General features: G+C 42.3%; 1 protein-coding gene and 1 long non-coding RNA gene across 2 annotated transcripts; one reads left to right on the forward strand and one right to left on the reverse strand.

Moving 5' to 3' along the window:
* The first annotated feature begins 128 nt into the window (after window positions 1–128).
* Window positions 129–26263, forward strand: CLSPN (claspin). Its single transcript, XM_083751613.1, has 24 exons — window positions 129–443; window positions 1236–1365; window positions 1996–2435; window positions 3723–3881; window positions 4446–4518; window positions 5206–5314; window positions 6718–7286; window positions 8407–8598; window positions 9719–9903; window positions 11533–11735; window positions 11943–12004; window positions 12991–13196; window positions 14090–14250; window positions 15623–15849; window positions 17123–17234; window positions 17710–17788; window positions 18367–18521; window positions 19974–20138; window positions 20263–20384; window positions 20916–21046; window positions 21958–22048; window positions 22687–22769; window positions 23158–23319; window positions 25182–26263. Exons 1-24 carry the CDS (start codon window positions 426–428, stop codon window positions 25290–25292), a joined length of 3945 nt encoding a protein of 1314 aa, XP_083607739.1. The 5' UTR covers window positions 129–425; the 3' UTR covers window positions 25293–26263.
* Window positions 3894–7163, reverse strand: LOC310850449. Its single transcript, XR_014567325.1, has 3 exons — window positions 7074–7163; window positions 5236–5381; window positions 3894–4131 (listed from the first exon to the last, which is right to left on the reverse strand). It is a non-coding gene; the product is annotated as an uncharacterized lncRNA (long non-coding RNA).

Consider the following 26263-nt stretch of genomic DNA (forward strand, 5'->3'; position numbering starts at 1 on the left):
TCCGCGACAAACACCACCCATCTGCAATATGGATATTCCACCCCCACCACCCCACGCGCGCTCTTTTATTTCTTGTGGGCTGGAGAGAAAGCCCCGCAGGAAAGAAAAAGAAAAAACCAAACCAAAAGGAACAGGGAAGTGCCTTGTTTTCAGAATTTGGCTATTCTGTAGTATTTTATCTCTATGTTCCTTCTGCGTCGCGAAGGGAGAGGGGTTAACGCAGGCTATGTGGGGGCGGTGCCGCGGAGGAAATCCTGCCTCTCAATTGGTTCGTGCCAGGATGACAACCGGTGTATGGGCGGAGGCAAGTTGCGATTGGCTAAGGTCTGAGGAGCGGGGGGCAAACTCTCAGCAAGAGCGGGAAGACTCGAATTCGGAGGCGCGAGGGAGGCTTTGGCGCTTTTCGCTCGTCGGCGTCGGGCGCCATGGCGGCGGCGACTGAGGTGAGTCCAGTGTAGGTTTGGCTCACGCCTGGAAACTGCCTCCAGTCAGCGGCTGGCGGTGCGAGGGGAGAACGGAGGACATTTGCTTTGGCGGCTGGCTGCGGCCCCGCGGGAACCACCGAAGGGAGCAAGAACTACAACTCCCAGCATACATTGCGGCTAACCTCGGGTGTCCTCCCCCCCCCCCAGTTTCTTTGAAATACTGTATGGTCTTCGGAGGGGGAATGCACTGTTACCGTTTCAGACTTGTGCATGTGTGCTTTTAATTTGTTTTGTTTTGTTATTCATTCACTGCCTTCATATCCCACATTTTCATCCATTTCATGGTCCTACCCCCTCCTCGTTTAATTCCCCTCAACAACCCTGTGAGGTAGGTTAGGCTGAGAGGTAGTGACTGGCCCACGGTCACCCATTGAGCTCTCTCCCATGCCTGCCTTGTATAACTTTGATCCTTACACTACTGTGCAACTTACATCCGTGGGAACTTCTACTATATAGTCTGTTAATCATGCTGAGTTTGATAAATGTACCATGCAGCAGTTTCTGGTTCTGATTTTTAAATCAGAAGCATGTCACTGTTGTGTTAATCATGCCAGACTCACTCTCTGGGCAGTCTTGCCATGCAGACATTAGACAATGGAACCCTGAAGAACTCTGCTCCTAAGGGCCCATTGTCGTTTTCTTTGCAGTTGGGAGGTGAATGTTGCTGGAGTTGCCTTCTATTTTAAAATTCCATTATCAAAACATGTGTTTGTCTCTATTGTCATACTTATAAATGTTTGTGGCTTACAGATTCAGTTGGATGTCGAGGACCTGAAATCTCAGGAAGCATCTGACAGCGATTCAGACAGCGGACAGGGAAGCTGTGAAATGACCTCTCCAGCACAGATAAACAAAGGAGTTGCATCTGTTGATGATGAAGGTCAGTAATTTACTGTCTTTAAAAACAAAAGGGCATTACAGAGGTCATTGCATTATTTCAAAGATATGTCCTATACAACAGTAAATATCTCTAACATATATAAATGTGACACATATATAATTTACCCAACATCATGCACACAGTTAATCCATTTTTCATAGGAGCCCCTCCATGCATATCTGACACCTGCCTGCCTACCCCTCTCTTCCACAAAGTTTTGAAAGCCATTTTGATATCAGGACTGCTTTCCTGAAACTGATTTTTTAAAAATAATAAATATTTCTTAGTATATTCCAAAGTGGAAAACAATAGACCTGAACAGCTGAAGCCAATTTAAAAAGGAAATAATTACGTGCACACACCTGGTCCTTACACTCCTATGAGCTGTGGTAGTTTGTGGATTGTTACCAGAGCAGGGGGGAAATAGAGCCTACAGGAGCTTAATTGTACAATAAAGTTCAATTAAATTAATTTAATTTAGCGTTGCTTATCTTTGACTGCAGTATGCAACTGAATCTGCAGTATTTCAAGTGAGGAGAAGAGGGTAAGAAATAAGTTTAGCTGCTTTTAAAATATGTGTGTGTTAAAAATATGTGTGCCATAAATATGTGAAAATTTTATTTTTGACAGATTCTGATGAAGAGATATATGTGAGTAAGAGAGTCAAATGTAAGAAGATCCTCCCAGACAGTGACAGTGAAAGAGAAGACCTGGCTCCTGAGAAATCGGAGGCTGCAACTGGGGATATGGAAAGCATGAAGGAAAATGATGATACATTTGCTGCTAAGGAGAAGAAATCCAACCTAATCTGCCAGTCTCTGCAAGACAGTGATGATGATGAAGTGGACAACTTGTTCCATAATAAGAACCTTGGAATGTATCCAGAGCTTGGCTTGCCTGAACATAAGTTGGAGAACTCTGGGAAAAAACACAAGAACCACAGAAGTCATTGTATGAAGGAAATTATTGAAAAAGAAAAGGGTGCCCCAAGGAAAAGGAGGAAGGAGAAAGAGAAAAAAATGAAAGCTATTAGAGATCTCATAAAGAAAGGAGAGGCAGAAGAAGTGAAGGTATGATGGGAATGAGAAGAACATTTTAAGGGATTGGGCTTTGATGGAATCATTGTGTGCACCCAAGGTAAAGTCCAGTCTAATGCCAAGTGATGTATTTACATTTTGTGATTCATGCCTCATGTTGCATTGACTGGCATGTACATAAGTGTCTCACCAGTTGCACTGTTAAACTGAAATGTCAGCTATAGCATTATGGTATGGTAGTCCAACTTGCTGCTGTAACAGGAGAGAATAAGGCACAGTCTAGATAAGTAGCTCACCATGCAACTGTTCTTGTTCTCGTGTCACTTTAGAGGACAGATGGCCATTGCATAATTGAATGTTTCCCTCTATTCTAAAAAAATCTTATCTCACGCACACCACCACTTTTATATAGAAAATGTGATGGGTAGGAGTAATCTAATGTAGGCTTCTTTTGACGTGCTGATTTTCCATGTATAAACATTGATTGAATGCTTACCCACAACATATAATCCTTTGCTCAGTGTGAAGCAGTACAGGCCAGGGACAGTTTTATTGCATGTTGTTTGTCTAAACTGGGTCAGGGTTTGAATGCAAATAGGATGGGAAGCATGTGATGCTACAGACATTTTTGTACTTTCTGCTTCTATCAGCCTCAGCCAGTGTGACTGGTTGTCAGGAATGATGAGAGTTGTATTCCAATAGTATCTGGAGGGCCAGAGATGCCCCACTTCTACTGTGGTTCATGGTATAGCATGGGGCGTCGCACTACAGGCGTCTCCCCACTTTTACGTGCAATTGACTCAAGCGTGATCACGTATACATGTGGTACCGGGAAATAAATAAAATAAAATGGAATCATACCAGGAAATGACAGAAGAGAGTGTCTTCATGGCTGATAAGGAAACCATCTCTGGATCCTAAAGATGATGTCAGTGAGGGTGGCGGAAGCCCTGAAGAGAGGCTCAGCAGGGCTTTGTTTAGGTTGCTTAGTCTCCCTGCAGTAGCAGTAGCAGCCACTTTCCAAAGCTACCTCCAGCAGGCTCCAGAGCTTCAACTCTAGATAGCTGGTTTTGGTTTGGATTGAAGAGGGAGCTGGAGAGCAGGAAAAAACAGGTGCTCCCCACTTGCATGATTTTCTCCTATGTGTGTGGGGCCCCGAAATGTAACTTCCACATGAGTGGAGGGTGGTCGCCTGTGGTTGGCTTTACTGTGAACTTATAGTATGCAGTTGAAAACATTGATTTCCTTTCTATTTATATAGAAAAGAGGGGGAGGTAGCAACTGCTAACTGTTTCCTATATTCTACCTTTCTTGGGTCAGGAGGATAGTGAGAGGTCTTCTTTCAATGACAGTGGGTGTCTGCTGGCTGATAAAGACCTCTTTGAGAATGGCTTAGAGGAAGAGGATCCCCTTCTTCAAGATGAAGAGTCTCTAGAGTTGATAAAAGCTGCAGGAAAAGAGAAAGTGAAAAAACGGAAGGTGAGTAATGCTAAACCATCCAAGGAAACCATACAAAGTATTTGTTTTTGTTTACCTAAACTTATTGCCAATCAGTTTTACTGGATGATCCCAAATTCTAGTTGGGTGGTGACCAGAGGCAGAGCCTTTGAAGTGGTGCCACATTTGTGGAATTCAAGTGGAGACGGTTATAGGAAGATTCCAAAAGTACTGCACTGGAGCACCTTCAAAGCCCAGTGTCCCAGTGTGCTAGACAGAAATTGGTGGGGATCTGCAGCAAACACCACAGAAACCCCAGAAAAAAAATATTTGGATAAATATTTGGTATTTCTTTAAGCAATACTCTGTATAAATGTTTCTTTTGGCATGTTAAATTTTATTGCCTCTCCCATCAATACTGGTTCTGAGAGTGAACACGACAAACAAGATGGATGAATATGAGGAACGTCTATTGAAGGAACCTAAAAATGACACCCACACCTATTCACTTTTAGTTTTGTTTCTTTTTCCATCCTGAGTATGCCTAACTTTTAATTGTGTCTAAGCCACATGTTTGCTCAAAGCTGTCTTTTCATTTTTGTTAAGGAGCGGAAGGCAGCCAAGCTGGGTAAGGAAGCCATCAAACAGCTGCACAGCGAGACTCAGCGGCTTGTCAGAGGTAAGATTTCGAAACATTTTGCAAGATTCTGTATGCATGTAGAAGGTTCCAGGTTCCATTAAACTCTGGTATCGCCCACTTTAAAAACACCTTAAAGGAACTGTCAACAGAATGTGGACCTATCTTTGCCACAGACCTTGGAGATTCATTTGCTAGGCAGTACTGCGCTTGCTGGGATGCTGGTGGCGCTGTGGGTTAAACCACTGAGCCTAGGGCTTGCCGTTCAGAAGGTCGGCGGTTCGAATCCCCGCGATGGGGTGAGCTCCCGTTGCTCGGTCCCTGCTCCTGCCAACCTAGTACATCAAAGTTCAAGTAGATAAATAGGTACTGCTCCGGTGGGAAAGTAACGGCGTTTCCGTGCGCTTCTCTGGTTTGCCAGAAGCAGCTTAGTCATACTGGCCACATGACCTGGAAGTTGTACGCCGGCTCCCTCAACCAATAAAGTGAGATGAGCACCGCAACCCCAGAGTCGGTCACGACTGGACCTAACGGTCAGGGATCCCTTTACCTTTACCTTACTGTGCTTGCTAGAGCAATGGTCTGACTTCGTATAAAACAGCTTCATATGTTCCTTTTAAGATTTTTGTCTTTTTATCATTAAAAGTTAAACCAAGGCCATACTATTCAAAACTTTCCTTCATTGTATCCACACAGACCAGTTTAATCCCTTTGTTTCTTTTCTGGTAGAAGCCAACATCCCTCTCCCATATCACCTACCAGAAGCCAAAAGTGTCCATGAATTCTTCAAGCGCAAACCTCGTCCTGCCTTCCAGGGAAGTGCTATGGCTTTGCTAAAGTAAGTCAAGCTTGCTGCTAACTTATTCCTTTTCATGATACAGGCATCTGTAGGTGTTGCAGTAGTGCTGTTATAGAATAGGACTGGATGCAGAATTCATCTTTTTAAAATCATAATTTCATTAATTCAGTTTTTCAAGATAGCTTACAAAAGAATCATAAAACAAATATAAAACAGATCAAAAACATTAGAAACAAAAGCAATTATTGTAGCAACAGTAAAAATTAAAAAAGTAGATATAAAATGTTTTAGAGATTAAAAAGATTTCCCAGGATTTTAACAGAATTAATCTTCTTAGAAACTCTGGGTTTCATTAAAATAAAAAAGTTTCAAGGCTGCATAGCTCTGAAAATATGCCTGCTCAGTTTTCAGAAGCCAGAAGGGTGATTAAGATTTTCCAGAGGTCAAGTTCAGGGTTACAACATGCTGCCCAGTTCAAGCTTTTCCCATTGACTAGCAAAATCCAAATATGTTGTGCAAAATAAACAAATTTGTGTAATTCCAAAGTTTACATAATTTAAGCAGGATTTATTTTTTGCAATTCTTGGGGCTAAATTCTAATTTTATTTTTAGCACTGAGTACGCAACTGACATCTCTTACTAAAAGTGTGCCATTTATACTCTGAGATCTAACTGAGGGTGTTTTTATGTACAAAATTATTATTTACTCCAAGTTAGAGAGAGATAATTCATTTCATATGCTGTAATGAGTGAATGCCTCCAACCAACCCTTGTACAGTATCTATTTTGTAATCCTGTGGAAACATGTAGAGATTATTGCGTGGAATAAAAAGGAGAGGCTTAAATTGATATACCCCCTTCATCTGAAGATCTCAGGCTAGTTCACAAGATAAAAAATACATTCGCCTTGCAATGAAGAGATGGGAAAATGGATCCTATGTACACTTGCCTATCCTGACTTCTCTTAATACCAGCAGGTCCAGCTTCTTTCCAAAAAGTGAGATGCTATGACAGCCTGCTAGTCTGAGATTGGGCAGGGATGAGTCTCTTCCTTAGCACACAAGCCCCTCCTTCCTCTCTGCTTGTACTGGGCACTGATGAAAGGAACTGCTTCCTTTTCAAAAATTGGGAGATTGTTTCTTTTCATTATGATTATATTGAATTGACTCAAAATGGGCTAAAACAAAATGAACATCAGTAGAACATGTTGCACAATTTAACTCTCCTGCCCCACATGAGAAGGCACTGTGCACATTACTGTGTCTAGCTATTGGCAGAAAACTGTAATCATTCTTCAATAATTCTCTCCCCCCTCCCTTTATTCAAGGATAAATAGGCAAAATACTGCATTCTGCCCTTAGCCTGATTTCTTCATTTTCTGAAATGAACAAGTTTAAGATTGGTAGTGATCTAACTTGTATTCCCCTCCCCCCCCCCAACAGATCAACTAAATATCAGCTCAGTCTGGATGAAGAAAGTGCTGTTCCAAAGAACCAAGGTATCGATTGCAGTGAGAGTTTGAGAGGACAATTTAACCAACCAGCAGGGAGAGTATTGGCAGCAGGGCTTGATCTGCAAGCTTCGGCCCCCTTGAACTCTGCTTCTGCCAGCACAGATGAAACTTCTACTGGGGAAGTGGGAAATTTGGCAAAACATTGTTTTCAGGAAAATGAACAGGGCAGTGATTCCAAAATTGAGTGCCTTAAGGAGGAGATGAGTTCTGGAAAGCAAGAAAAGCCTGATCAAATCCCTGCAGAATGCATCAAATCAGTAGAGAATGAAGTGGAAGAAAACTTACTTGAGCAAGTGGAGGAGCAATCTTCAGAACTGGGTGGAAAGCCCAAAGACATTGTGCAGCCACAGGAAGCAGTGTTGTTAGCTCCTGCTGAAAAAACAAAGAAGTCCAAGCTAGATCGGCTTCGGGAGCTGGGAGTAGACCTGACAATCAAGCCTAGGCTGTGTTCCGGGGATGATTCGTTTATTAATCTTGATGAGCCGGAATCTAACAGAGGTATGGTACCAGCATCTAGTATCTTTCTATGTTGTGATTCTTATTCGCTTGCTACTGCTTATATGGGAAAAGATTGAAAAGGGAATTGCTAGGGAAGTTTGCATTGTTAGGGAGGGGAAGGTAAAAAAATAGATTTTTCATTCTTCCATGGTATCTTCTCCTAAAACGTTTGAGTTCAATGGTCAGGTGCTATCTGCCACTTTGGATATTGAAATCATTTGTTTCTGTGTAATGTGTCTAGAATTGTGACATGCTTTGCTTAAATCAGGTTGTTTTAAGCCTCTGTAAGATATTCACTTAGCATGGTTTAGTTAAGTCTCTCGCTCATATTTAAGCAAGGACACTTTTTCACAAGCCTGCCTGCCCCCCAGTATTAATAATTGTGACACATAGCAGTAAAAAACATAAATCGGCACTCTTCCATTAGGAACACAAGAACCTGCCTTATATCAAGTAAGACCATCGGTCCATCTAGTTCAGTACAACCTACATTGACTGGTAGTAGCCTTTCAGTGTTCATCTGAAACATTCTCAGCCCTACCTTGAGATTCTGGGGGGTTGAACCTGTAACCTTCTGCATGCAAAGCAGATGCTCTACCACTGAGCTACGGCCCTTCTCCTTAAGGCTTCTTCAAATGCTTGCCATCACAGTTACCTGGATGTAGTTCCTAATTTCCAAAGGTGTCCTAAAAAGTGCCCCTTAATTCTTGACAGCTGAGGTGCTGTTTGAGGGATGACACTATTTTATTGCCTCAAACCCAACAAGAGTTAAGAAGACTTTTGACATCTTTTATTCAATTGTTAGTGCAAGAAAAACAAAAAAAAATATTATGAAAAGACAGAAGATTTGACTTTTGCCCATAGGTTTAACCCCAGAATTGTGCCATGTTCGCGAGAGAACTATTTTCTCCCACTTTCAACCAAAATTTCAGAAACCCCAACAGATGTTGGCATGGTGTTAAATTCTTAACAGGAAGACTCTTATTTTTCAACTTGATTGATTTTAGGTAACTTTAGATCCAGCTGAAGTAAGATTAATTGGCTTTAAAAAAATGAAAACTACAAAGTCTTTCACAACTAAGTAATTATAGTATGTTTTCTTTTCTAACTCCAACAACAGAACTAGATGCTTTGAAGGAACGTTTTGTGAAGCATGCACTTTACACAACCAAGCCAAAAGCAGAACGAACGGTGGGCTTGAATATCATTCGGAAAGAGACCACTCATGAGGGCAAGGAGGAGCTGAAAGCAGATGTGGTGGCAGTGACGTTGGCTGCAGAGACTGTGGAGGGTGCAAGCCATGCAAAGCCAGGTACGGTTTGAGAGAGCACAGGGCAAGGTTTATTGGGTGGGGATGCTTCCATCAGTTCTCGGGTGCTTGTCATAAATAGAGCTGCAATGGTGACTCAACCAATATAGATTACTTTGTCAGTAACATTTTTGATACTCTAAAAAGGTGCCCCTTGATTAGAAAGCAAGTTTTTAGTTTCTTACATTAAAAAAAAATTGCAGATTCTCAAAGCTGCTGATGGCAAGCAGCATCTTTGAAAAAGGGAACTGACTAAGATGATGCCTACTGCAACACAAGCACGCATCATTTAGAAAAAGACACAAAATGGTATCCATCTGAATTTAAAATAATCTTTGTTGCTCATACAGGTTTAATTGATTGACTCACATTTCCTTAATTGTCCAAGTTTTAGTCAATTGAATGACAGCCCTAGTCCCACATGATGAGTAGCTCTGTCCTCTTGATGATACAGTATTCCCAGTTAACCCCTCGTCGCCTACAAAATCTATGCTTCAGATAGGACCAATTGTCCTTTTTAAAAAGGTAAAGGTACCCCTGCCCGTACGGGCCAGTCTTGACAGACTCTGGGGTTGTGCGCCCATCTCACTTAAGAGGCCCGGGGCCAGCGCTGTCCGGAGACACTTCCGGGTCACGTGGCCAGCGTGACATCGCTGCTCTGGCGAGCCAGAGCCGCACACGGAAACGCCGTTTACCTTCCCGCTGGTAAGCGGTCCCTATTTATCTACTTGCACCCGGAGGTGCTTTCGAACTGCTAGGTTGGCAGGCGCTGGGACCGAGCAGCGGGAGCGCACCCCGCCGCAGGGATTCGAACCGCCGACCTTTCGATCGGCAAGTCCTAGGCACTGAGGCTTTAATCCACAGCGCCACCTGCGTCCCTAATTGTCCTTTTTAGCTTAAAGCAAATAAGATCTCAGAAGCCTGAAGCTTTCCTTCTCCTCTCCTAGCTGGAATTGCTGGTTCTCTTAGTCAGCACATGAGTTCCTGGACACCCCCAATTTCAAATAAACTTCCATTGCTTTTAAAATTAATTGTTGGTGGCATCATTAAAATGTTTGCCTGGGACAATGACATTTCTGTGTGTCTGTTAAAATGTGCATCGTAGCGTATTTATGCTTACCAGGTGAAAAGCTACAAATGCTTAAGGCTCAACTGCAGGAGGTCATGAAGCTCCGCAGGATGGAGGAACGCCAGAAGCGGCAAGCATTGTATAAATTGGATAATGAGGACATGGTGGAAGAGGAGGAGGAAGAGGAGGAGGAGATGACAGATGAATCTGAGGAAGAGGAGGAGGAAGGCAATCAAGAGGTCTTTCCTTTATTTTCCTTTACATTTTATTTTATTTTGGCCTACTTCAGCAAATTCTAATGTATTGCTGACTTCTCATAAAACTGTCCAGGAACTATGAGACTCAGGAATTTGCGCCATGTTTAATATTGGCCTCTTGCCAAATTTATCTGAAATAAAAATTGTAATTAAGTAAATGTGGCTTCAGCTCCCTACACAGCTAGGCATTGAAATCCAGGCTTTTATCTTATCCACCTTACTGCTGGCAATTTTGCAGCCAGAAATTTGTTATGATTTAATCATGAAGCAATTTCCCCCGAGGAAGTACAGAAATTCAGGCAGGTAGTCACAGAACCCTGAAGGGCCACCACTTACTTTGCCTTGTTCCATACCTCTCAAAAGCCACACAGTGGGGCTCTGAATATGAGAAAGTAGGAAACGAGGCCAAGAATGACATTGCTGTTCAGAGTATCAACTAGAGAGTATCTTAGAAGCTCTGTTGCAAGGAAATGAAGCACTGTAAAGCCAGGCAGAATTGTGATGAACCGGTACTTTAGTTTGCTTTAAATATACATATCTGCCCCCCTAGCAAGACCAATTCTGCAATTTTACTATAGGCAGAATAAATTAAACAAACGGCAACAACTGTTGCATCTAAGTTTTGGAGTTCTGCAAAAATTTAGTATTTATTTAGAAGACTTGAAAAGCAAGTTACAATCTGAATTATCAAAGCGGGTTACATTATTAATATAATTGGAATCTGTAAAATACAGCAATAAAAATGGGCCAGATAAAAAACTAAGGGAGCAGCCTCTGATCATTGTGAATGTCAAGTAGCAGCAGATTCCTCTATTGCAGAGTTTATGCCACCCATGATGTCCAGCTGCAAAAGAGGGCATCTGTCTGGGCTCAACGTGTTCTTGGACTCTGTCCTGGCACCTGTTTTTAAATGCTAGGGATTAGACTTGGGAAAAGAAGAAGAAAGAATTTAAGGAAGTACATATTCTTCACTGCTGAGATAACTCTTGCAATATGTTAGGAGGAAGAGCTTCTGAACCGGAGAATAGTAGTTTGAGATAGACCAGCTCTAGAAATTAAGTGTTGGCCTTCTGGATCAGTTATCCCAAAAGAGGGATGGGGCAGGCAGTAGGGAATGGGAACTGTGACCAGCAACCACTTCTTTATCCTTGCTGCTGGTGGCCCCCATTGTACCTCTTTTCTTAGTCTGAGCTTTTGGCAGATACTGGCTCCATCTTTTTAAGGTGTTGTCTGTAACTATAAGGGTTAGAAACGTTTATCGCATATACAGAAAGAAGAGACTAAAGAAGTCTAGATAACATGAGAATTTTGCTGGATTAGATCAACAGTCTATCTAGTTCAGCATCTTGTTTCCCATAGTGCCAAGCCAGATGCTTGTGGGTTTCGCAGAAGCAAGTCAGGAAGGCAACGTTCTTCTATTGTCTCCTAGCAACTGGCCTAATCCTTTTTTTAAAGCCCTGTTTTGTAACCGTAGGTTTCATAAGAGTTTTCACTGTTCGCCGTAAAAGTGTATGCACTTGAAGCCAACAACTGTCTGTGTTTAAGCATACCCGAAAGCAAAAGTTCACTCACTTTGGAATTTGGTATATGTGTGTGTGTATATTCCACTAGATGGTGGAGTATCTCCTTGGTGAGGCAGAGGAAGATAATGAGGAGCTGGAAGAGCAAGGCCCTGCAGATAGCGACAAAGAAACTGACAAAGAATCGGTTGATGAGGAACAAGCAGCTAACTTTGTGCACTGCACTGCTGTTCCAAAGCTTTCCTCAACAGAGTCAACCTTGCTGCTGTTCAAGGATAACTCTTCAAAAACAGGGTAAGCTTTAGTTTTATTACAGGGCTAGCCAACATGGTAAATTCCAAAAGTTCTTGGAATCCAATCTGAACCAGCATAGCCAATCACCCAGTGTGTCCATCAGCAACTGGAGGGCACCACATTGGCTGTCCCTGATTTATGGAGTGGTCCTTACTACCTTTTAAAAATATGATTATTCTTCATTTGGGCTGTTACTGTTTCTTGCAGGTGTTCTCTTCCATGTGAAAAAGCTGAGGTGGAAGAAGGTGTGGGAAGATCACACAAGCCAGGTAATATACCTGCGTATCTGCAGCTGGCGTGCTCTTGTCTGTTTTTTTCATACTGTGCCTTTGAATGACAAACTAAGCTTCTCTTGTAACTAAAATATATGTCTTAATAACTTTTATATGTAAGTCTTTCTGCTTCTTCTCTTCATGATTGAATGGTGGGCAAGCATTTTGCCAAAACATAGATATACTTCAACAATTAGCAATATATTTCTTTTAGTTACAAGGCAAGTTTAATACACAGATACATAGGCTGGTTAAATTTTGGGAAGGTCTATGGAACAGCCACCTCTGGGATAGATGTGATCTGCTGCATGCCTTGCTGCAAACCCATCTTGGCTTACGATCTGCTAAAGTGTGGATCAGAACCCCACTGGATTTGCTGCAAGGCAAATGTGAAGTTGTAAGTCTTTGACTGCTTAGAGGCTCAAATCTTCACATGCTAGAAATGAAGCGGTGTGTGAAGAGCTGTGTATGTAAGAGGTGAAACTAGGAGAGAGGTGTATGGGATATAGTCGCTGGATGAGTTATACCTAACTAGGTTGTAGGGAGTTGGGTTGAGCAGATCTTAGTTTTGATGTGGGCTGTTTTATGTAGCTTGAGCTGTTCTCATTCCATGTTTGTACTTCTGAAAATGTTCAGCTGTTTCCCTACGTTATTGCAAATGTTTCGTTTTGTTGGTGACTTCTGTTTCAATGAATTGGTGGTTTCCCCTTTCTGTGAGACATTACTGGAAACAGGATATTTCGTGGGATTGATTCACACTTGTGCTCTAGCAGAGCTTTATGTGGGGAAGACGCAGTGAATGAATTTCACTTGGCACTCAGTGATAAACCAGTTCCCATAGTTGGGGTCTGAGCAGAACCTCAGCCCTCCCCCAAATTCCATGGAGAGGGATGTGGCTTAGTTCACTCTAATAACCAGCTCAGGTTGTTTTAATTCCTCTAAAAATTAGTAGGGTTTTTTCACTTTTCTTTTCCTTCTCTTAGAAGATGAAGATTCATTTTTACTGCCAAACTTGGCAAAGGAAAACAGTCACAACAGCAGCTTTGAGTTGATTGGTTCTATGATTCCCTCCTATCAACCTTGTAATAAGCAACTGGCACGTGGGGGCAACTTTCTGTCTGCCGTTGGAGTCGTCCGCTCTCCTTCTCCCGGATTTTTCAAAACAAGCTTCATCAGTTCTGCTTCTAAGGTCAGATTTTGATCTTTTTTGAATCTTTAACTAACAGTAGCTGGTCACTCGAAGAGCAAATATGTAACTTTAAGAACTGGTGCCTGAATTTGCTTTCCCCCGTCATCCCTCTCCACTCAATTTTCCTTTTTGTATCATGTTTCTTAAATGGTGAGCTTGCAGACAGGCGCTGTTGTTTTTAAATCTTCTGTAGTCATAGTACAGCAGATCCCAGGGCAAGATACAAAACAACCATATACTGTAGATTCTGGCGTATTAGGTGACTGAGCGTATTAGACAACCCCCCAAATTGGCAGCTGCAATTTGGGGGTTCGTCTTATAAGCCCAGTTGCCCAATACGCTGGGCAGCAACGGGGGGCGGGCTCAGCTCTGCGCTGGGAGAAAGCCGTCTGGCATGGAGCTGAGCCTCCGCAGCAGCAGCGGGGGCGGGCTCTGCTCTGTGCCACCCATACCCGGTGTATAAGGTGACCTCCAACTTTGGAGAAGATTTTCCGGGGTTCAAAAGTCACCTTATGCGCCGGAATCTATGGTACATAAAATCAGACATGAGAATCTGAGGACGAGCCTCCCAATGCTCTTGTTCCCCTGGCTAGTAGCAGAGACCAGAATGTATTTCCTTTAATTCTGCAGCCTTAGGGAAACCTTTCTTTCTTTCTTTCTTTCTTTGCTTCCTATGTCCAGAAATTCAAAGTTTTTGCAAATTGATTAATTTCTGTATGCAAACATTATAATTGATTCCAATTTTGTATTGCTTCAGTTTGTTAGCTGCAGAGTTCTGGCCTGTACTTTTAATTTTTCTAGTTTGAATTTTTCATTTTCCTATTTTGAATTTTGGCTACAGTCTGCCTTTTAATTCATGAATCTAACTGTGTTCTGCTTCTCCTCTGCTTTAGAGTTCAGGGAAGGCATCTGAGCCTTCCCTACCCATAGAGGATTCCCAAGATCTCTACAATGCTACTCCTGAAGAGAAAAGCCCAGTTCCAACAGCTGGGAGGTTCCAGTTCCAGTTCTCCCTAGAAGATGACACTCAGAGTCAGTTGCTTGATGCGGATGGGTATGTAATTTGGAGAGTTGGCTCTCTTGTGCAAGTAATGCTTTCAAAATAGGTAGAATAAGGTTGCAATCCTAAACATACTTACTAGGAAGTAAAGCTGCATCGAACACAGCGGGACTTGCTTCAAGGTAAGCATGCATAAGATTGTGAATGGTTAGAACAAATAAACAGAGGGATGAAATGCACCCACTCTTTAGAGAATGCTTTCTCAGTCTCAGAAATGGAAGCTGCTGGTTTGCTGTTGCCTGTGTACTCAGTATCTACTAGTAGTAGATAATAGGCTTGAATCCTGAAACCCACGAGAGGAAGGAAGCTTGATGGTAGAAAAGGATAAGCTTCCACTTTTCAGTCCAAGACACAGTATCCTCAGTGACTTAGCAATGAAGTCAAGTTGCTGGCTCTGTGACAAATCTTCAACCAGCAGGCCATATTTCAGAGTTATTTAGTTCACAGACCTATTGGGAAGGTGTGTGTGTGTCTTGATCTTTTTGACTATTGGCAGCTTGTGGAATGAATCTAGCCTGAAAACAATTTTCATACAGGGCCCACAGCCCTACCAAATCTTAACCCAAGGTGTAAAAAACTTTGCTCACAGTCTGGAGCGGAGTGAAATCATTTTCAAGTTATTTTTACAGTGGTACCTCGGGTTACATACGCTTCAGGTTACATATGCTTCAGGTTACAGACTCCGCTAACCTAGAAATAGTATCTCGGGTTAATAACTTTGCTTCAGGATGAGAACAGAAATTGTGCTCCGGCGCGCAGCAGCAACGGTAGGCCCCATTAGCTAAAGTGGTGCTTCAGGTTAAGAACAGTTTCAGGTTAAGAATGGACCTCTGGAATGAATTAAGTACTTAACCCGAGGTACCACTGTATTTTGATTTATACCCCACCCTTCAAGAGGTTCCCAAGGCAGCTTACACAAAGTTAAAGCTACTGTTAAACAAATTAAAACAAATACGTTGAAGTGCCACAATATAAAGGCAGCCGACAGGATTATACCAAGAAGCGTAACAAGAATGCACAAGCATTTAAAAATCTTGGGAAAATAAAAACCACACCCACACTTCCCCACCCCTGTTCCTGTGCTTTCTTTGTGTCAAAGTTTAGATTGAACATTCCTTGAGAAACTGTAAAATTCTTTCACATTGATGACACTGTATACACAAAGCAAGTAAATAAAAGTTATCTAAGGTAGGTAAGTCCTAGAAGAAAATGCTGAAACAGTTACACAATGTGTTATACTGTGTGAGTGTAGCTACAGAAGAAGCATCCCAAAAGGTCCATGTTGGAGACCTTTCTTGTCAAACCACTTGAGCTTTCTCTGATGACTGTGGACTTTTTCAAAGACGGTCGTTAATTTTGCTTTCAGGTTTTTGAATGTTGGCCATCACCGGAACAAATACCAGTCATCCAAGGATCGCCTACCCTTGGCTAGCATGGACGAGAACGCCATGGATGCAAACATGGATGAGCTGTTGGATCTGTGCTCTGGCCAGTTCGCCTCTCAGAACAAGTGTCCTCCCAACACTTACCACGGCAAGAAGCAGAACATGGAAGAGCTGCTCAACCTTTGCTCTGGAAAGTTTGCTTCTCAGAGTAAGTTGTGGATCTTGCTCCTCATAGCAAGAGCTGGGGTTGCACATACCACCTTCGGTGGTATTCTACACCCAGAATATGATGATCAAACCAAAGGGAAAGAGGCTAGTAGGTACCTAGTTTTGGCAAGTAAATTTAACGGTTTTGTCTGTGGATTTTTATTCCGTTAAAAATAATTTTTACTCTGATTTTCAATGTACACACTGCTGAAGGCTGCTTGCAGCATAGTAGACACATGTAGGATAACAATAAACAAGATAAGGAGGTAAGAATAGCATATATAACAATCTGATTAAAGAAACCTGTATAAAATGCAACAGCTTAGTAATCTGACTGCTTGCCCAAAAAGTTCTTGTTTGGACAGAAGGCCCCTGTCAAGGGAGCAAGAAGTCCCATCCCAGGAAAGAAGTTCCTCAACCTGGCAGAAGTTTCAGTAAAGTGGGGGTGGAGGGACAAATGTGAAAACTGCAGTTTTAAGCAACAGTAGAGTTTGAGTAAAGGAAAGATGGAAAGACACTGAGGATTTTTTTTTCTTATTTGAAACCAAATAGTTTTAACGAGGAGAAATAGCAGAGATAGGTACACCACAGAAGCTAGCACAACAGAGCCTTTCCAAATTCTCTTCTTGCTGTACCCAAACCTTAGTTTTAAACATAGTGTCTCCCCTGCTTGGTCTATTATCATCATTATTTATTGACATTAGATTTATTACCTGCCCTTGACCAGCAGGTCCCAATTCAAAATTTAAAAATATAAGTAGTTAAACAGATTACAATCACACCTTGGGTATCAATGGCTGAGTTCAACCTCTGCCATTGCTGACAATTGTCACTTTCTCAGTCTCCATCCCTGTTTTACTTAAACCCCTGCTATTGCTTAAAACTGCAGTTTTCCTCTAAGTGATACCCACCTTTCACTTTACTCAGACTTTTGCTATTGTTTGAAACAGCCACATTTTTCCCTTTCGTTGTTCCTCTCTTCTTACCTCCATGTCATAGTCGCTGCTGCTGTGCAACCAGCCTTCTCTTCTGCTCCCCTTCCCTGACTCTATGCAAACCCTCCAATGGGAGCTGTGTGATGACGTTCTTACATTATAATATATAGAGAAATAAAAGCTCCCAATATTAGGGAGAGGAATTGCTGTTTCTTTAGCAGCAGCAGCTTTTTAATAAGTTTAAGGGCTGGGGATACAAGAACACTTTATCTGGGACCATTTGGGTTCTGCCTGTTGGACCCTGTTCCAGTGACATCTCAATTCTGGTTTCTTTCTCAGATTCTCCCATTCGATCCTCCTCAGCAAACCCTAAACTGGAAAAAGAGAACAGCACTGATGATCCAATGGCTGAGGCAGTAGCTCTTTGTTCTGGCTCTTTTTCAACTGAGAGGTAAGCCTTGGAGATGTGCAACTCGGTTCTCCAAAGGTTTTCCTCTCCTTCAGTAGAGGGAGCATGAAAACATCCATTGTATTGAGATAATCAGTAGGACTGGGAGGAGAAAACTTCTCAGTTAAGCAGAATTTTTCACTGGCCTAGTCTCCAAGAAGTGGTGCTACCTCTCCTTATTGTTTACCTTTCTACACCAAACTAAACTCCAGAAAATTAGCCGCAGCTAGTCAATGGCAGTGCTAAGTACAGTCACATCTTGGAGACTGAGGATAGATAAGTCCTAATGCTTTTTGTTTTGTTCACCATGTTCTGTCATGGCTAACTAGGTGTGACAGGTTGTACAGCAGGGGCGAGATGCCTGTGGACCTCCAAATATATATTGGACTCCTTTGTTCCCACTTGCACATTCCTACTTTGCTAGATTCCAGTTGCTAAACAAGTCTTTTTCTTCCCTTTTAAAAATCCTTTCTTGTAGAGAAGTGGAAGAAGGTGAGGAAGAAGAATTTGGAGATTTCTGTCTCTTAACAGATGACCATGCCTTTGATAGTGAAGAAGTGAGTACTGCAGACTATTGTGGTTATTCCAGAATTAAACACCAGGAATGCATTCTACACAAAACCTTAACTCTTTCCACTCCCACCCCAAAGCCAATGTTCTACTCAACTAGTCCACCGGAAGCTAATGGGCAGGGCTGGGTATGCCCCAGAGTAAATGGATTTGAAGAGAAACTCCATTCTGCAGCCTGAATGTGCATACTAAGCAAATTTGCATATATTCCCTTACTTCGTGTAACTGATTCTGCCTTTAGTGGTTGTGGGGAGTACCTATTCAGGGCACTGAAGCCTCAAGCCTAAACCCTCAGTATCTTGTTCAGTCACCCCTCAGGCCCCTGAGATTTCAGCAGACATTGCCCTGTGCTCTTCCATTCCCATTTCTATTGCTTTTTAAATGAAGCTGGAGGCTGTACCCAGTAGCTCATTCTGTGGGTTTTCTATGCTCCTAAACAATCATCATGTAGACACCACCTTCTAGCTGTGTTGTTTAAATAAAAGAACAAGCTGAAATATAGAAGGCAGTAAAGGAGGTGATAAGATACTAAAGGAAATTCTGAATTCATTTCCTGAAATGATAGGATGAAAAGAACAAAGAGGAGGAGGACGATGAGCAGGAGGAGGAAAAGGAAGGAGAAACAGAAGAAGAAGAAGAAGAAGAAGAGAGTGAAGATGATGTAGATGATGATGATGAAGAGGAAGTGTTGAGACGAAGGGAAGGAATGAAGAAAAAATTGTAAGTAAATCCTTCTAGCCTTTATAGTTTTGCAATAAACAGGATCAATGCAGTATATGAAGCTAACTAAAACAAAATAAAAAGTGACAGACTTGAAAGATGCTGGCAGAAAAATCTTTCCAGGGGCTTTCTTGGCAAATTTGCTAAACTTCATGCACTTTGAGGGGGATAATCACCTCCTCAGTTGATATGCAGGCAGGGGAGTGCCCTCTGTGTGTGTGTGTGTGTGTGTGTGTGTGTGAGAGAGAGAGAGAGAGAGAGAGAGAGAGAGAGAGAGAGAGAGAGAAATCACACCAATGGCTGGCATGGAACCTTCAAGTGTCAGCCAACAGTGAAGAAGAAGAAGACGACGACGAAGAAGAGATTAGTTAGGTCCCACCTATCTGAATGGGTTGCCCTCAGGCCACAAAACCTTAGCCACCCCGGACTCAGACCATGGCTCGATGCAAATTGGACAAGACTGAGATATGGGGGATGGTTAAGGTAAATCTGCTTTTGCGTTGAATGGTTGGTGAAGGCAGTGTGGAGCAAGGAGACAACAGTGGGAAGCAGCCGCTGCTTGAACAACTGCAGGGTTTGACAGCCCAGTTCCATTTAAGCAAAGGGCAGGCTGACTTTGAAGCAGGCAAGGGGAAGGCTACTCAGAGGGCTAACCTGTTTAGTTTACGGATGCTGCTGAAATGAGCTCAGTGACCCACTCTTGTGAAAGCACCACAAGAAGCCAGCAGCAGGAAGGAACAAGCTCTTCCAACTTGATTCAGTTTACCCTTGGCATTTGTTCTTATTTCAAAATATTAATAAACTAAATTCTGTATTAAATAAATGGCAACAAATGTTTCTGAAATTTATTGGGAACAATAAAAACCATGGCTGAAGGCAAATGTTTTATATGATGAAAGGAAAAGAGGAGAGCCGCAGGTTCCTTGTCTTGCTTCATTTTGATTGGGGCTTAATTGTTTCTATTTTGTTGCATCTTTTAGAAGCATGGATTTGGCATATATTAATAAAATAATAATAGTAATGCTGTTACTATTAATAGTAATAATGCATAACTAGTTTTTAAAAATGTAGGCTTACAATTTTTGTAGCCTTAAAGACTGGCATGATGTTGAAAATTTCTATTGCATGTTAGGGTATCTCCTAACATGGGATTTGCAATATTTCACAGTATCTTTAAGTGTTGTACTCACACATTGTGCTGTACTTTGGTGATTTAAGCAGTTTCTGTGTATGTATGGAAGTCTCAGTTCAACTCCTGCCTTGCAAGGTATAAATGTTTTCTCCTTGAAGGACTGAGAACAGAGTCTTGGAGGGCTGGATTTGAGACTCTGCCTGCTAATGTTGGCAGTTCTGGGTAAGATGAAGTTTGTCATGATGTGCAGCAGCTCCTTAAATCTTTTTAGACTCAACTTGGATTCCTGGCTTTCTTTCCCTCCTCTCAAAACATTTCAGCAAATTGCAGGACTTCATGGAAGAGGAGGCTGAGCTGTCGGGAAGTGAGATGGGGAGTGAGGATGAATATGACGGTGAGGAACTTGATGTTTATGAAGATGAAGTCCTTGATGAGGTCCTCCCTACAGATGCAGAACTCCAGGATCAAGTCAACAAAATACACATGTCAGTAGCCGCAGATACATCAGCTTAGAATACAGTTTGTGGTTGTGCTTTTCTGAAAGCACAGCCTTGTTTTTGAATGAAGACTAATTTCAGTTTCCCTCCCTTACACATGGATACTTTTTAGGAAGGTGATGCTGGATGATGACAAACGACAGCTGCGCTTGTATCAAGAGAGATACCTTGCTGATGGAGATTTGCACAGCGATGGCCCTGGGCGAATGAGGAAGTTCAGGTGGAAGAACATAGGTATAATGCTATCTTATTCTAGAGCAAGACCCATGAAGATGAATGAGCCATGCCTGGTACAAGTTGATAGGCCATGTTTGTGGTAGCAGGCGGGGGGGACGGGACAAGAAGGCTTATTGAGACCCTACATGGCTTGTTGTCTGTGTTCAGCTTAGTGGGTCACAAATGGTCCTAGAGGAGGAGAGAAACAGACCTTTACTCCCCACCATCTTTCAGTCTCTAAAATATGTAACAGCTGCTGATCTGTTTTACATTTTTGTGTGGCTTTTATTGTATCAAAATTGTAAGCTGCTTTGATACTTTTTTATGCAAATATGCTGTCTGTTCTGCAGGCTACATTGGTAAACCCAAACTCCAGCAGGAGGGTCTCTCGCTTTCCCCTTCTATCCCTACCACAACTGTCCAAATCCTCATCTCTTTCTCCCCCAGCAGGCTCACAATGCTTTTTCTGCATTTAACACTTTTACTTCTAAGTAGAGCATTTCAGGCAGCAGTGGCCAGAACCAAATCCCTTTCTGTCTCTGTTTTCAGACAATGCTTTTCAGGAGGATATGTTGCACAATGATGCAGAGAACGATGATGAAAATGAAGACCATCTGGATGAGACAGAGGCGAAATGGAGGAAGGAGCGCTTTGAGCGGGAGCAGTGGCTTCGGGAACAGGTATCTTACCTTCGTGGATAGGCTTCTTCCTGGACCATTTCATTTAGCCTGCTTTTATGACAGACTGAGATGAGAGCTGAAATGTCCCCCCCCCATCTGTTCTTGGTTACAAGCCATAGATATTTAGTATTCTTGGTGGTGCAAACATTCTAATGTAAGAAAATAATAATACTGAAGATAGCATCTTCCACTGGGTCAGTATCAGTGGTAGTCTTCTTTATAAAATAGCAGGCAATATGGATGAAGATGTCTGTGGGAGTTTGTAAACTTGATGGTGAAAAGGTTTTAAAACACCTTTTAATGTCAGTTAATGGATTGTGAAGTAAGAACTGTGTCAGTATCTTGCAAGTAAAGCAAAATTTCAGTAATAAATTCTTTTATGGATTATTTCACATATGTATGTTTTTTTAAAAACATACATAACTTGTTTTATGTATACCTCTAAAAGGCACAAAAATTGGCATCCCTTGTCAGAGAGGTAAGATTGGCTGCAATTCCCTGAAGAGGGTACACTCAATGACAGGTGCAAGTTTGCTGCCACATAACGGTTGGAACTGGCCTCTTAAGTTCAAAGAGTGGTTTGCAGCTAAATAATTCTGCCAGCACAAGCAGAACTTCCCCTCCCTCTCCTCTCCCCATATGCCCCCTAGCTCTACTTGGGAAGGTTGAGGGAAACCCACAACAGATTTAGGGGGTCCAAGCAGGGAGGGGAAGTTCCATTGTGCTGTTCCAGAAATGTTTGCACTAATGGAACTGTTTTGTTGGGCTCCTCCCAAAGTGGTTTGGTTTTTTTAAGCAAAAGCACATGACTAGTAAAAGTGTCATTCATTAAAGAAACTGCATCTTTTTCAGTTACTTTTTGTTCCATGCTTATAATGATGTGGTCTAATGAAAATTCTGCTTATTTACAGTCGGAGAAAGGGGAAGAGGAGGATATCGATGAAAACAGCCAGTTCATGAAACTGGCCAAAAAAGTCACTGTGAAGTCCCTACAAAAGAAAGGTACACCTGTTTCTTACCAAAGAGCTATGAATCCTAGCAGAACATTAGCAGAATGGGGATGGGTGGGCACCAAAATTCCACACCAAGGCTGCAGGTTGATTGAAAAAATACTTTTGCACCCTAGTGAGACTTTGATATCATTTTAAATATTGGTAAGCTATAAAACAGTTCACAAAAATAAAACTTCTGAAATGCCAGATCAGTCTTAAAAACAATAAAAGAGAGGCAGCAGCTAATATGATGCAAAAAACCCCCAAAACTGCAGTCACGGTAGAGCAGCGTTAGCCATCAAAACTCTTGCTTCGAAGCGTAGGTTTAACCTGGGCCTTGGATTTATGGTAATGCCAGGTGCCTCCTTTCTTTAAATTTCTGGAAAGGGCTTTCCATAAGTCAAAACACCATGACTGACAAGGCCAACTTCACATTGGTGTTTACCACCACAGGGTTGATTTTCAGGTTCTTTGAATGGTTCCAGCTGTGGCCATACTTCCAAGTGGCTTGTTCCTAAAACCTTGCTGCCTTTGTACAGAGCAAGTGGCATTGGGAGGGGAATTGGCAGATATGTATTATAGTATGCTACAGTTCTTAGTCTTTCTCTTGCAAAGTTTCAAAACTTTATCTGTCTTTTGCTTTTCTAGCAACTCCCTCAATAGCTGTACAGGAAACTAAATCACTACCCAGAAATCCATTTGAAACTTTCCGGTCTGCCAGTGATCCACAGGTCAGTACTTTAGTAGTTTTGAGAATAGATTATTTCTTTTGAGAATAGATTATTTCTTCCCTTCATCATTTCTCATATTGTGTCTAGACAGCTTTCTTTAAAATTGAAGGTGGGCCTCATTTTTGAGATAGGAGTATCAAATTGCATAATGAGTCACATTGCTTCTCTTTGAGCAGTGCAGGTCTGCTTGTATTATTTTATTTTAGTAAACTAAGCAATGGCGATCAAGTGGATTGCTAGTCCTGATTTATTTTTCCTGTGAGAAAGAACATCTTGACTAGCAGTTCTTCTGAAGGCTTAAATTGTGTTCAGTGTACTACTCAGGTACTTCTCAGGTCATGTTAATTGAATGTTAATCCTCTGGATCCACCCCTCCTCCTTTTTGCAGCTGAAGAATGGATCACTGCTGAACAGGCCCAAAGCAGTCCTACAGAAACTGGCAGCCATGTCAGACCTCAACCCAAACGCCCCCAGGAACTCAAGAAATTTCGTCTTCCAGACACTCTCCCCAGTCAAGAGCGAGGAGACGAAGGAGAAGTCCAAGCCCCAGGTAGATATCTCTTGATTTAAATTGAACGGAATCATTTACTTAGTCTGCTTTTAATTTTTTTGTTCCTTGAACTGGGTATGCCTCAGTAGGAATGGTCTGAGGGAGAATTTGCAGTCTTGGCTGGCAAGGAATTTGAAACATGATCATGATATGATATGGAGAGCCAGTGTGGTGTAGTGGTTAAGAGCGGTAGTCTCGTAATCTGGGGAACCGGCATCACGTCTCCGCTCCTCCACATGCAGCTGCTGGGTGACCTTGGGCCAGTCACACTTCTTTGAAGTCTCTCAGCCCTGCTCACCTCACAGAGTGTTTGTTGTGGGGGAGGAAGGGAAAGGAGATTGTTAGCCGCTTTGAGACTCCTGAAGGGGAGTGAAAGGCGGGATATCAAATCCAAACTACTCCTCCTCTTCTTCTTCTTCTTCTTCTTCTTCTTCTTCTTCTTCTTCTTCTTCTTCTTCTTCATCCAAAGCACAGCTTTCTCATTCATATTGTAGGCAGAACAGCATTATGTGGCATTCATTCATTATGCCCCACCTTCCAGAATACAATCCTTCCAAAGTAGCTTACAAAAAACATTAAACATCAGGCAAAACAACAATATCCTTCCTGTGGGGCAGCTGGTGTTAAACTGGTGCTGGGGGTGGGACAGGAGAAAGCCCAACTGCAGCAGGCATTGGGGTGGTCTTGGCCTGCCTCCCAGTCTCCTAGAATCCTGTTTACAGGGCATCCAATGGAATGTCCTGGGGATGGATTCTTGAGCTATAGATGAGCACATACCTTCGTAAGTATTACTTTGCACAATCAGTAATCCAATACTTGCATTGAATGATCTTATATATTAGGGCTAGAGTTGCTGCCAGTCAGGTTTGATGAACCTGGGCTAGAGTGGCCAAAAAGCTGCCCTTTATGTATCTTTGTGCTCTTTAGCATGCCAATGACAACCCTGGTTGAGATTCACAACCTCTGCTTTAGGGCAGGATAGTTAATTCATCCTTGGAGGCTCCCTAGGAGTTCAGAACCCCTCCTTCCCACTACAATATTTCATTCCTTCCTAAGTTTGTCAGCCTCCTTGAAGAGTGCTTTAGTAGGGACTCATTAGCACTGCTTGAAGGTAAGGAAGAGTAGTTTATGTTCAGGAGTGCAAATGATAGGAGGAAGCTGGAGAAGGAACAGAAACGGATAGCATTATCCTTATGAAGAAAGATTTAAGAAGTCGGGTGTTTACAGCCAAGAGTGGGAAATGTGTCTGTGTTTTGGGGTATGTGTGACAGAAGCTTAATGATAACTGACTGATATGGGGGGCAAAGGGGCAGGAACCTTGATTGTAATCTTCCCATTATATCTGGCAGATCATTGCTCTGCTAGATTACCTTTTGATCTGATCGAGCAGGGCAATTCTTACATTTTGCTATCTTGAGTGGTTTCCTGGCTATTAGCAGCTACCTTGCCCTTCTTAAATGTGACAAAGAGACTGTGTGTGTGTGTGTGTGTGTGTGTGTGTGTGTGTGTGTGTTTGTGTGTGTGTGTGTGTGTGTGTGTGTTGTCTGCTTGGGCCCTGAACCAGCCAAGTTGCCCAGGACAGGAATGGTACATGGCCCTCTTAGCAGCAAAGGCTAGCTGCCATCCTATGGTCCATAATCAAAATACCGCTGAGTTATTATATAATTCAGACTTGAAAACAGCCACTCGCTCAGTTGCCTGTGGCAAATAAGAATGTCCAGGGGACAAAAGCAGGGACCCCCCTTCTCACAGAGTGCAGTGTTCTTTTTGCAGTGTCAACGTATATCTGAGCCAATTAAGTTAATTTAAAAATTCTCGTGCTCAAGAGATTTTGTGGTCTCATTGTTCCTGTCACTTTCTAGGTCAAGAAGAGAGCGCCTGTCGCCATTGCAACACCATCTCCCAAACGGCTACGGCTCGATGGCACTTCAGCTCAAGAAACCCGGAGTATATTTCAGTACTTGGAGCGATAAAAGACGTGGGTGGAGAGCACCGATGGTGCTTGGTCTTGGTCCAGCGGCTGCACAGACTTCTCAAGGCAAGGAACTGATGCAACTCTCTCTAGAGTGGAACCCTTTTGATAATGAGATGCCTGGAATGTCACTTGGCCTGCATCCCTGGGTGCACAAATAAGAGAGCAGGTGAAAGGGTATGTTCTACCTGTTGGATGCAGCTGCAGCTTGAGTACCAGTCAAACCTGCACTTCTCTGCATTGGTCTTATCTTCAACTTGCACAATCTGCGTTGCACTCCCAAGAACAGTTCTGGGCCAGGTATTTGAGGCCTTTGTTTTCATGCTTTAAAAAAATGATTATGGAGGCTGAATATCTTCCCCGCCTGTGTTTCGCTAGTTGTTGAGGGCTCCCTAACATTATATATATCTGAAAGTTCTAGGGCATTTTTAAATCAAGGTTTTAACCTTTTTAAAGGCAATTTTGGTTCCTTTTTCTGTTCCCCACACCTCATTCTCATGTTCAATTGCTGCCCCTCCTTTTTAAACAGAACATGTGAAATTGTGTTGAGGAAGAAAACTGAGGCATGTTCATTGTACATCCTTCTCAGTGCTCTATACCTTTATTTAAAGCTTTCAACATGAAAAATAGAAGGGGGAGGGGAGGGTTTTTTTTAACAGTTCCATTCAATTTTTGAGGATGGATTTGAAATTTGAAAGGTGAATGGAAATAAACAACGTATTTATGGCTATATTTAGAAAGTGCTGCAATGAAGACTTCTTACAACAGCATCTTACCTGCATCTAAACATCCTCAAACTTTGTACCTGCATGATCTCAGAGAAGTCATTCTGAATTGTAAATCTATTCTGCCGGGGGGGGGGGGGGCGGGGCGGAGAGAAAGTATAGTGTTAAAAATGGATGTGTACAGATGATGAAAGATGTGAGGCTGTGCAAGCAGATTTTCAAAATAAACCAGTGCTTTTTAAATCTA

Source organism: Podarcis gaigeae (genome assembly GCF_964106915.1).
Source record: "Podarcis gaigeae genome assembly, chromosome: 8".
Taxonomy (NCBI): Eukaryota; Metazoa; Chordata; class Lepidosauria; order Squamata; family Lacertidae; genus Podarcis; species Podarcis gaigeae.

Bases quoted from the DNA above. Each gene is read 5' to 3' on its own strand.
- CLSPN (XM_083751613.1), top strand. The intron at 7,287-8,406 runs GTATGGTACCAG...CTCCAACAACAG, and splicing joins TGAGCCGGAATCTAACAGAG to AACTAGATGCTTTGAAGGAA. The intron at 9,904-11,532 runs GTCTTTCCTTTA...ATATTCCACTAG, and splicing joins AGGAGGAAGGCAATCAAGAG to ATGGTGGAGTATCTCCTTGG.